Source organism: Dryobates pubescens, chromosome 5 (assembly GCF_014839835.1).
Source record: "Dryobates pubescens isolate bDryPub1 chromosome 5, bDryPub1.pri, whole genome shotgun sequence".
Taxonomy (NCBI): domain Eukaryota; kingdom Metazoa; phylum Chordata; class Aves; order Piciformes; family Picidae; genus Dryobates; species Dryobates pubescens.
In genome coordinates, this window is record NC_071616.1 from 24,519,060 (window position 1) to 24,531,512 (window position 12,453).

A 12,453-nucleotide genomic window follows, 5' to 3' on the forward strand; every position below is an offset into this window, starting at 1 on the left:
TTGACGGAGAAAGAGTATCTCTGAGGAAATGCAGGCAAGGAAGAAAGAAAGGAAAGAGAATGAGCCTGGGGAGAGATGACAAGACTATTACTTATACTGAGAACTGTTGCTTGCAATGATGGAAATATTTCACTGCTTTTTGAGATTTTATTGGACAGCATGCCTGCCTACATGGTGCTTGATCATATACATAATAAGGCCAGATATGCAAACATGTAAACATGTTGATCAATCAGACAGTGAACGTTGTTACATGCAACTCTGAAAGTCCATTCTAAAGATGGTCTGGAACTTTTGAAAGAGACTTTTTCTTTTGGAATGTGAGTATAAGTTCTGATAATATCAGCTATTTTATGAGGTTATTTTTTATTGGCTAAAAGTACATTTTCATTGGGAAGATTTCTCAAGTTAGAATAGACTTTCTCTACAGAATAAAATAAAGAAGAATGGCAATTATCTGGATTTAAATAGTAGCTTCACAGTTATGGCATTTGTCTGATATTTTGCTTGGTACAGTAACATACCTGTTTTATATCTGAAATAAGTTCCTTTGCTAGGAAAGGAGCAGTCTTTCTCTCACTATTCCCCACAAGATCAGTACCTATTCCCCTAAAGTGCCAAGGAAATGGTTTGTGTATTTCACAGGCTGTGACATTGTCAGGGAAATGGAAAATCCTGTTTCACATCCATTAGTGTGGACTGTGCTTGTACTAGAACCTTCTCCTTTGAGTGAGTGTCCTGTGTGGTATTGTTTATGCTGGAAGCCTAAATACTGAAGTCTAGACTGTTTGTTTGTTTGTTTTTTAAAGACTGTTCTTACATTCTACCAGCTCCTATAATCTGTACGTATACTTTGTGCATGCGGTTAAGTATAATATATTGGTTTAAAGCACTGAAAATCTGTTGATGGTTTAAAGGTAGATAATGCTTCTGTCTGGATAGAAACTTTGTATATGTTTTAAACTTGTATTGATTATTCATCTGAAAATTTACATCTGAGAAATGTCATGACTTCATATTTGGTTACTTCCTCTCTGAATAAAAGGAAACCACATATCAAGCAGGGGAGCAAATATGACACCATTCATATAATGATGGTCATATATCACAGTTAAATAAATACCTTAAGTTAACAATTAGGTGATACATTCTTGGCAAAAATTTGTTCACATAATTTGATGAATGAAGTGTGCCAATAAAGAGTAGATTAACAGATCATAACCAGTTCATGAACAATTCCTGAAATGTAAGAAACAGTACAGATCAGGGAATTTAAATAATGTGTCTTTGATTTCACTTGTATTACAGGGAAACTTAGATTTTTGAGTTCAGCAAAACCTAGCTATATTTGTAAATGAAACATTTTAAATTAGAAAGGAGATCTATGGAAATATGAGCATAGTTTGTTGGGTGTTTTTTTTTTTTTTTTTTTTTTTAGGTTTCACTTTTAAAGTTTGTAATGCTTTAATGAATTCTTGTTGGAATAATTTCAGGTGGGTGACACTTGAGTTTTAGGTAGGTTGAACTGGCAAATGGGTGTTGGATCAAAAAGTTGTCCAGCTTTCCTGGACTTATGATCTAGCAATTCCCTTGTTTCCCAAAGCAGTGAACTGAGAAGTGTTTATCCATTATAGGATTAGTGCAACTGATTTGCTCTCATATTGCCTGTAATCCTGTGGATTTTGTAGTAAGTGAACACAGCCAGACTGTTATGATCTCAGAGTCAAAAGTAAAATCTACAATGCATGATGATAGTAGACTCTCAAACAGGATCTTGGACAGAGTGAAAAGATGCGGCAAAAAAATGAGTAGACAACAGCAAGACAATCTGCATCTTCTCAACTTCTGTAGGAGAGAAGTCAAAGTTGAGAAACACTTTCTAATATGCTCATTAATGGATATACAACTTATCTAGTCACTCAGAAGCTAAGACTGCACTTTTCTGTGCACAAAAAATGTTGTGCCAAATGACTCTGAGTGGTATCCTTAATGATGAATTTACAACCATCAACAAGGAGCCTTCTTCGATTGTCTGCATTAAAGCAGCAGATGATTATAAACCCATCCAGTGATGCTTTTCCTTAGGCTTACAAAAAAAGAGCAGCATACAAGGCAATTGTACCCTTGGGTGTCTCATGACTTGCTCAAAAGTACGGCTTAAGTGTTGATTTCTTTTAAAAAAAAACCCAAAATTCCATTTTACAATGATGACATATCTGTAGCCTAAAAAAGAATGACATGGGAATTACAGTGAATACCCTGATTGCTCACCTGGCATTAAAAATAGTACCAGACAGTATTTAGCTGGGCAGATCTGTCAACTGTCAGTGCTGTGCATGGGAAACAGACAACCAGCTCCCTCTCTTCATTGTCCCATGGTTTGGGCCTTATCTCATGCATTTGTAATGCAGTACTGAAGTCTCTCTCAGAGACCCTATATGCTTGATGGCTTCTTCCCCATCCTTTGACCCATGAAACACTGTCTTACTGCATTAGGCAAGAGAAGCTTGACAGATTGGAAATGAATTGTGAATCAGTGGGCATATTCAATAAGTAAAAAGTCTGATTTTCCTTTTTGTCAAGTCCCTTTTCTAAAGATTAGATTTATTAACAAAACAAAGGATTCCAAAGCCAGTTCATAGTAACATAGAATATGTGGTAAAAGACAAAAATATTTCCAGCTTCCAGCAGTGACTGCAGGAAGTGCCGATATGCATCCCTCTGGATAGCTTCCTGTCCAACTTTTGGAAACACAGATGTATTTCTATAGTATGTTTCAGTTCAACTGCTATTTGTGTTCATGAGAATGCAGCTGAAGACTTTTAATTCAGTCAGTAAAGAAACCAAAAAGCAGGATCAATGCCATTTCTTCCCTGATCTGCTTTTTTTCCTTCCATTCTGTTCCTCCCAATAGATAATTTCTGGAAGTTATTTAAACTGAGTGAATCAAGTGAAGACATCTTGTGGGAATGGGAGACATCCTGCAGGTCAGTTTTGGGCCATGGGTCCATGTACTACAAATTCTTTTCTTGCCTTTGCTTACTATACCTCTGCTGTAATCAGGTAGATAAACTATTGACTTAGTTTGATGGCATGGTAGTTTGATCTGCATGAACATCAAAAAAACCCTAGAGCTCACCACAGTCATTCCAGTGGCATGCCTTCTAGAGTTAATAATAATAATAATAATAATAATAATAATAATAATAATAATAATAATAATAATAATAATAATAATAATAAATGAAATAGAGGAAACAAGGCAACTGAGTTCTTTATATATTCTGTTTCCCCAGAACTCTTTACTATTCACTGATATTTAAGCAATAGATGTGTTCCAGTTTAAGAAGAAACAGAAATTGGTAATTTTTGTAAATTTATGTATAATGATCACTTTTCAAAATAACTGTTTCATTCTATAAAATGCGTAAGTCCTTACCTCTCCCTTTCCAGTGTCCCTAAACCACTCTGGACTACTTTTGATCTCTGTTTGTAATTGTTTCCATGTGCCTGTCTGTTAGTAGCAGTTTGAACCCTATGTCCATGTACATGAACGTGTTCAGAGAAGGGCAACAAGTCTGGTGAGAGGCCTTGAGCACAAGCCCTACGAGGAGAGGCTGAGGGAGCTGGGGTTGTTTAGCCTGGAGAAGACGAGGCTTAGGGGAGACCTCATTGTTCTCTACAACTACCTGAAGGGTGGTTGTAGCCAGGAAGGGGTTGGTCTCTTCTCTCTAGCAACCAGCACCAGAACAAGAGGACACAGTCTCAAGCTGCACTAGGGGAAGTTTAGGCTCAAGGTGAGGAGAAAGTTCTTCATGGAGAGAGTCATTCATCATTGGAATGGGCTGCCCAGGGAGATGGTGGAGTCACTGTCCCTGGAGGTGTTCAAGGGGGCATTGGATGTGGCACTTAGTGCCATGGTCTAGTCATGAGGTCTGTGGTGACAGGTTGGACTTGATGATCTTTGAGGTCTCTTCCAACCTTGGTGATATTGTGATACTGTGATACTGCAAATCCAGTTGACAGCAAGCTTGTACCCTATTCTTTCCTGATGGTCCTTCATCATAAATGGTAAGTGGTGAAATGACTAAATTTTTTTTTTTCTTGCATTGAATTTTGCAACTGCCTGAATTTATTCAGCCCAGTCTCATAGTTTTTGTAAGGGTCACTTCCCTTATAGCGATTTACTAATGACAGCTTGTACTTTCAAATTTTATTTATCACTTAATAAAATACCATTCTTCATAAACATACATTTAAACAATTATGTATTTTTAAAAATTCTTTCCACTTTGAGCTCTTTGGCACAAACTTTATCATTGTCATAATTATGCTTATGAACTTCTGTGAGCTCTGAGAAGGATGTTTCAACACAATTTTTGTCAAGTTGAAGGTACTTGAAGTGAGGTTTTGTGTTGTGAAGCCTCATTTAAATTCCACGGGAATTGTGCCTGATAACCTGAAGTAATTAAATAAGTATACTGAATTTTGGTTACTGTGTGGAATGTACATTCTGACTGACTCTTTAGGCAAGAAAAGTAAGACTCTCCAAGGAAATAAGAAATAGGACCTTAAAAATCCCACCTGGGATGTGAAAGTCCAGTCAAATGGACTGCTCAAGCACTAGTTGCTTTATAGGTTTAAAAGGGTGAGAGAGAGAAGATGGACAGAAGAGACAGAAAGCATTCACAGAATTATTGAAGCTGGAGTAGAACTCTGAGATCATCAAGTCCAGCATATGACCTAACACTACCACATTGACTAGACAATGTCACTAAGTGCTACATCCAGTCTTTCCTTAAACACCTGCAAGGACAGCGACTCCACCATCTCCCTGGGCAGTGCATTCCAGTGTCTAATTACCCTTTCCCTGAGGAAGTGCTTCCTAAGATCCGACCTAAACCTCCCCTGGCACAGCTTCAGGCCATGCCCTCTAGTCTTGGCACAAGTTGCCTGGGAGAAGAGCCCGACCCCCACCTTACTACAACTTCCCTTCAGGTGGTTGTAAAGTGTGATAAGGTCCCCCGAGTCTCCCCTTCTTCAGGCTAAACAACCCCAGTTCCCTCAGCCTCTCATCCGAAGACTTTCCCTTCCAGTCCCTTCACCAGTCTCATCGCTCTCCTCTGCACCCGCTTTAGCACTTCAATATCTTTCGTGAAGTGAGGGGCCCAGAACTGCACACAGTACTTGAGGTGAGGCCTCACCAGTGCTGAGTACAGGGGCAGAACTACATCCCTAGTCCTGGTGCCTACACTGTTCCAGGTACAATCCAAGATACAATTGGCCTTCTGTACCAGATGGACACACTGCTGGCTCATGTTCAGACAGCTGTCAACCAGAAGTCCCAGGTCCCTCTTTGTCAGCATCCTTTTCCTCATTTCTAGGATTTTCAGTAAAATTTAAATCTGTTTATCATTTATTATAGTGCACATTACTCTATAATGGATAATGGGATCCCTTTCTGCCAGGAGCCATGTGCCAATTTGTCCTTGAATGTCTCCAGTTTCAGCTGCATCTCTTAAATGTTTTCTTTATCAGACATTCAAAGATTTTCTCTGTGTTTGGGTAATTCTGGGTAGTGGGGGAGCAAGGTGTAAGAGTACCTTTCTCCATCTGGCTATATACTTTTAAGTCCTTTTTAGATGGAGGGTATTTATTACTTAAAATTAAATGCAACCAAATGCTGCCATGAACAAAGTCAAGAAGGAGCTGTTAACTTGAAAAAGAGGGGAAACATCAGCCAGGCCTGATCTTTTATGTTTGATGAGCACTGGAACTCCTTAGACCAGACTGTGGATCCATACTTTTGTGAGTATAAGCATTATACACTGAGAAGGCTTCATATACAAAGCTTAGTAGATGATTTTAACCTTATCTAGTAATCTATCTTCACACAGGAATAATTGACTAGTGCTTACTGTTCTAGTTGTGATGTTTTGGGCTGTTCATGTTTGGTGCGTTTGCCACTGTAAACCACTCCCAACATCTCTGAAGAAGCAGGTGGAAGGCCAAGAAGATGAGATATACGTGGAGTAGTCAATTAAATGGAGGTCATAAAAGAAGCTTTTTTGAAGAGGTGTCATCAAGAGTTTGTCTGAAAAGAGAATTTTGCAAAGAAGGAAGCAGGTGTCAAATTCCTTTTGGCAGCTAGATGCTTAAAAATTTTAAAAATGAAAAGCTACCTAATCCAAAAGTCTTGATTTAAAACTCAAGACACTGGGAGGATGTGTCTTAACAAATGGGAAAGAACATACATTGGTGAGGTTTACAACTCTTGGCCTATAGGAAGAATGCAGAATGGTGAGGAAATATACTGACATGACTCAGTTCTGGCAGTATTTAGGACACTGGCACCACCAGTGAGGAGGAACTTGAGAATGATTTTTGAGCTCTGTCTGTCTTCCGCATCACGCTGTAGAAAAATAGAGGTTTTGAGCCATTAGAAAAGCAAAGGAAGTGCAATAGCCCAGATTTTGATCATAATTACACCCAGGTGGTTCTGAAGTGACTACACCCGTGTCATCGAAGTTGCACCAGTGCAAAACTTGTCTGGGAACTGAATCAAGCCCTTTGTTTTCTTGCATTTGTGTACCAAAAGAGCACTCTAACAGCTCTCAGTAAATAATAAATTAATAATGATATGATGATCTCCCTTATGACTGGAAGAAGTACAGAAAAATTAGTGTCAGACTAAGAACTTGTTTGCAAGATTTGTTGAATGTGCAATTTCTATATTAGTGTTGGATGTATGATGCCTTGCTAGATTGATTTTAATTTTCATTTCATACTTCAGAAACATCAAATGTACTGTTAGTATGTGGTGAACAAGACCAAATTGCAACATACAGTTTATAGTTCAAACATGTTAGACCTCTGATAATTTCTTTGTAAGACACCTTTAAATCCCCAGCAGAAAGTAGTAATGAAAGCAACTAATGAAAACAAGTGCTTTTGCTGTCTTCCTGATGTAAACCAAATAGTATTTTAGTCATTGGTTTTGTTTGTATTTCCCCATTTGTGCCTCAGAATACACCAGATTGCAGAGTTACATCACATTCTGAATGACTGGAACCATGTCCTGAGATGTCCCTCTGACCACACCATAACTTCCTTCTTTCTTCCCCCCCCCGCCCCCCCAGCTAGAGGACTGTATGTAATTAATCTGAGAACATAATTCAATTAATTATTGACAGAACACGTAAACGCCACTCAGATATCTTTTTCATAAACCTCTCTGTTTGTCAGGCACTAAAGGGGTGGAAAGGCAGTAAAAAAGTGCTCTTGAGATTGGACGTTTCTCAATACTCTGTATCAGCCAGACAGGCTCCCAACACCCCCGGCTCTTTAGATGTAAAGCATATTGTTCTTGTCTAGGCTAAACAAGTGTCCCCGAGAAAGCCCAGTGGGATGCAGGCTTATGATTTAAGTGAAGAATATAACAGAAGCAGATAACTTTGATTTGTGCAAAGAAAAAGTGTGATCTTTTTCAGGGATTCTGAGCATTCACAGCAAATTTTTCTTTCTTTCTGCTGCTGATTAAAATGATAAACAAGAGCTCTGTGTTCAGTTTAAAGGAGGAATGTAGCTTTAGAAAGTTGACTTATTTAGAAAAAGCAGAATAAATCATGACCTCCCACAACCTTTGGCCAAAATCTGCTAGTAGCAGAAAGTAAAGACAAGGCTGTTTCTGTAATTATTAAAACCCGAGTAAGGACAGTGATCATTTCTGTCCATATGACCGGAAAATGCCCTGGGGGCCAGACCGGGGAAGGAAATGGGGGATGTGCCTGGGGGTTGCCCGTAATTTCGGATTAAAGCACCCGAGAAGCGGGTAAGAATCATAGAATCATAGAATTGTTAGGGTTGGAAGGAACCTCAAGGATCATCTAGTTCCAGCCCCTCTGCCATGGGCAGGGACACCTCAAAAAAAGAGAGAGCGAGGTGAGAAAGCAAATGAGGGCTTTATTGTAAAGCAAGGAAAACTACGATGTTGGCGGGAAAAAAAATGTAATCGCCTCACTGGAGGCTGCCCTAGCAGCTCGTGCGACCTCGGCTAACCCTGTGGGGCTTCGGGGGTGGGCGCGGAGCCGCACAGTCTCTGACACCCTCCAGGTGAGTGCTGGTGAGCCGAGCCTTCACACGCCTCAAGAAGCCAAGCCGAGCGCTGCCGAGTGACCCGGCTCTGGCCAGCGGGGACGCGGAGGCACCCACCGCCCTTCCCCTGAGGCTACGTGAGAAGGTCCTTCCCGGCGGCCTCCTGAGAAGATCCGCTGAGCGTGTTTGCAGGAGCTCTTCTGGCTTTGCTATTGACGCGTGGGGCTGGGAAAGGATCTGGGAGGGTAGGGAATCGGAGGCGCTCGGAGGCGGGGGTCAGCGAGACGGCGGCGGTGTGCTGCCCCCAGCAGCCGCCCTCCGCGCAGGACTGGAGAGGAGCAGCACCTTCACCTGCTGCCTGGAGCCCAGGGTGGGCGTCCGCCTCCTCTTCCTCTCCCCTCCTTCTGGCCGTGCCAACATCACTTTGGCTCTTTCCGTGCTGAGAACAACGTTCAAAGGGAGCGGGGCGTCGCCGTCCTTAAGCGAGTGGCAACCGGGAATGCTGATGTTTGGGAGTCTAGGATCAGAGAAAAGTGCTTGTCTGTCCCGCGTAGGGTGGCGGAGAGAAAGCCGAGGCAGGGACGGCAGCTGGGAGTGGCTCACGCACTGACATCTTTACTGTGCCTGGGCGGGCGGTGCCCACGATGTGGAGAGTGGACTGATGTCCCTCCGCAGCCTGCCCTGCGTGGGACTGCTGCGGAGGTTCCTTCCCAGGGCTTCTCTGAGGGCTCTGTTCCTAGCTCCCAAAGCGCAGGCCGGGGAAGCAAGCCCACCTCCGGCGCTCGCCGCGCCGCCCCAGTATCACCGGGGGTGCCCGAGCCGGGCGGAGCCGTTGTAGCCCTGAGCCCGTTGTAGCCCTGAGCCCGTTGCCGGGAGCGTCCGCTGGTGGAATCAGCGGAAGGTGAAGGGCTGAGAGTGTTTGGGGCCCGTCAGAGCCGACTGCGCCGCCAGACGGGTCGGGGAACCGAGACGGTATCTGAGCGGATCTTGTAACACCTCCGCCAAAAGTGACCCGGTTTCTAAGGGCGCTGCGCTCCCACCGAGGGCAAGAACTATGGGGGCACAGGCGGCCGGGGAGCGGGGTCGGAGCCCTGTTTTTTTGGCTGTGAGAGACCTCCCGGTTTTGCAGGGTGGTGCCAGAAGCGGTTACACGAGCTAACCCAGTAAAGTGAATGTTGAGGGACAGGGACGTTGCATAGACAGAGGAGCAGTGTCATGGACAAAACAGGGACTCCAACGCCCTTACAAATAGCTTTCTGCAGGTTTAGTTTAGCACTGCGGGCGCGACTCACAGTACTGCAGAGAGCAGCGTCCCTGGCCTGCCTTACTTACACCCCTCTCCAAAACTCAGTCACGGGCTGAACAGCCCGGGCGCCTCGTCCCGCTGCAGTTAAGGGCAAGGAGGCTTTCAGAGGTGCAACGGCTGGTGCTTAGAGACCTGTTATTTCTGGGCGACTCTTCACGGCTCCTGCAGGGCTTGCGGGATGCTTGGCTTCACCTGCCGGGCTCCGAAGTAGCCAGCTCCGGCACCCAGCTCCAGCATCCCCCATCTTTTGAAACGCAGCTGTCGGCTCCCGGGGAGGGGGACTGCCTCTCGCACCGCCGGACTGGCGCCACCCTCCCTGCCCAGCCGCAGGTGTGCGTCACGCTGCCCCCGGACGGTCTCCGGCCCCGCCCGCGTCCCCGACGGGGCATCCGCAGCTGGGTGGCTCTCTCGGCCAGGACGGCTTTCACCTGCCTGCTGTTTTGGCGGAGATTCACTTGCTTGCACGGCCGCTGGCCAGCCCTGCACCTTCGCCTTCACAGGGATCAATCAGCCCTGGGGGGCGGCTCTCCAGGGTCAGCGAGGGAGCGCACAGTCTCCGGGCCGGTCTCTAGGACCCCGGGAGCCCCGGAGGTTTTAATTTCCCAGTGGGGACGCCCTATACCCCGCCGTTCTCCTCTGGGTCGCGGGCGGTGCTCGCTCCTGTCGCATCCGAGCGAGTACCCATAGCCGGGCGCGGCAGCGTCTCGCCGCCCCCGAGCCCCCAGCAGCGCATCCTCTCCCGCCTGCCGCTGCGCCTTCCCCTCCGCGCCGGCGGAGGGGTATTGGAGCGCGGTAAAAGGGAAAGTGTACATAGCGGTCTGGAGATAGAGAGACAGTCAAGGTTAGACGTGTATTTACTCAACCTTTATTATTTAAAAAAATTCATTAAAAAAAAAGGTGAACGAACGTCTTACAAAACCCCCCCACATAAATAGGACATTCCGTTCAGCTCTGGCTATTGGCAGTTCTAGTACTTGACAACATCAGACGCGATTTCCTGGCATTAGACTAACCCATTTCAAAATCGGTCATCACAAAGAAATACTAGAAATCCCAGTTAGCACTTGCTAGGCAGTACGGAGCACTTGTACACAACTTTTTAGACACACACCCGCACACACACGCAGCTGGGAACAGATCCCGTAGGAAGAGAGACTCCTTAAAAATAGTAAACGCTTCTAAAATAAAAAGAAATAAAAAGAAGAAAGAAAGAAAGGAAGGAAGAAAAAGAGTTATTTACAAAACACAAAATGGAAATACAGTATTGACAGAGCGTGGCTGGCAAATCAACATGATTTGAATAGAGAAAGGACTATGGCACGTCTTGCTCGAAAGCTTGCACAGCAGCCTCCTTCGAGTGTCCCCGGGTGAAGACAGTTCCTGCCATCCGCATCACAGAACCTTCTCCCTCCCCACCTCTCCTCCCGCCCTCCACTCGTGTCCCCACCACTGCACTTCTTGCCAGGTCCTTTTTACACTTGAATGACCACCGTGCTGGGACTCTGAAGCCGGGTTTTGTACTGGTCTAGCCAGCTCCTGAGCTCTGAGATCTTGTAGCCCTCTGGTCCTCTGCCTCCCTGGTACATCACCTTCTCCTCCTGGATGACGTAGAGCCGCTCGAAGTAGGCGCCGTAGGCGGCGCTGGAAGCATTGTCCATGGTGTCCACGGCCAGGGGGCAATCGGGCGCCCCTTCCCTCATCAGCTGAGCTGCCCGCAGCCTGTCCTGGAGGCACTGGTGCTTGGGGATGTTGTAGGCTGCATCTGAGCTGACCCAGCCGTCGGAGGGGTGTGCTTCTTCGATGTACACCAGAAGGAAGTCGGCAATGTCCACGAAGTGCGCGGCTAGGCGCTGAAAGGACCTCAGGCGAGCCATGAATGGGGGTCAGGTGCAGCTGCCGAAATTAAGGATGAGGGGTCTCTTGCCGCGGGCGAAGTCTAGGATGCGAAGTCTCTTCTGCCCGTCCAGCTGGATCACCTCAGGGTTGGGGGCTAAGGAGCCCACGTGCGCCGACTTGAAGAAATCTAGCTTCTGCCCATGCCACACAGCTTTCAGAGACTCCAGCGTGAACATGCGGTTGGAATCGGACACGCACACAGGGGGGTCGTCGGGGGGCAGCCCTTCGCTGGCGCTGGCCACCTCCTCAGCTGTGGGCATCATCAGCATCTTCTTCCTAATGCACAGAAAATCCAGAAGCCAGAGCATCACCGCGGTGAGCAGGAAGCGGGGGAAGAGGAGGATGCAGGCGGCCGCCTGGGTGAGCAGTTGCAAGGTGTGAACGCCAAGGGAGTGGAGCATCGCAGCGGCTTGTGCTGCAGGGCGCTGGCTGCCTAGGGGCCCCCACGCACCCTCTTTGCTGGGGTCTGTGCAGCACGGCTGAGATCCCGCTTCTCTTTAAGCCCATTTTATAGTCAGGGATTTAAATGAAAAGTGACTCCACCTCCGGCCAGAACCCGCCCCTCTGGAACTTGAGCCTGGGGATTACCTACCCCTCCACTCTAATGACCTAAAAATACACAGACAAAAGGGGAGAGAGCCCCGGCAGGAGCTGCGAGGGACGTGCACCGAAGCAGGGAGCAGCCGCTATCAGGCACCAGCAGAGAGTCCGAGATAGGGCACCGCCGGGGTCCGCGGCCGCAGATAGCGGCAGGCTCTCGCAAACAGTCCTGCGAAGGACAATGCAACAGGCTCACCCCGACCCTCGCCCCTCTCCGACCCGACCCGGCCCGGCTCCCCTCGGGCTTTTGAGAGAGCGGGGCCGGCGCCGCGGCAGAGCCGTAGCAGGGGCCGGAGCCGTCCCGTGTAGCTCCTGCAGGTGACAGGGATGGGCCGCCCGCTCCGCATCCTTCCTTGTACTTCTCCCTCTCCCCTCCCCGCCCCGCCAGCCCAGTCGCCCCTGGGGACGGCCTCCGCCCCGCCGCACGCCCCGGCACGGTGGGGCACCAGCGGCTGGCACCCGCGGCTCGAACCCGCGGAGGCACCTCGCCCACATCCTCCCACCGCGGCGGCGGGACGGGAGGCGGCCGCTATCCCGGCTTGCGGGCAGCCCCTAGC

The 12,453-nt window shown here is 47.0% G+C and overlaps 1 protein-coding gene across 1 annotated transcript; it reads right to left on the reverse strand.

The window, feature by feature from the left end:
* Nucleotides 1-10,276: 10,276 nt before the first annotated feature.
* Nucleotides 10,277-12,077, reverse strand: DIO3 (iodothyronine deiodinase 3). The gene has a single exon (XM_009905091.2). The coding sequence runs from the start codon at nt 11,695-11,697 to the stop codon at nt 10,873-10,875; it is 825 nt and encodes a 274-aa protein (XP_009903393.2). The 5' UTR covers nt 11,698-12,077; the 3' UTR covers nt 10,277-10,872.
* Between the last annotated feature and the right edge of the window lie 376 nt (nt 12,078-12,453).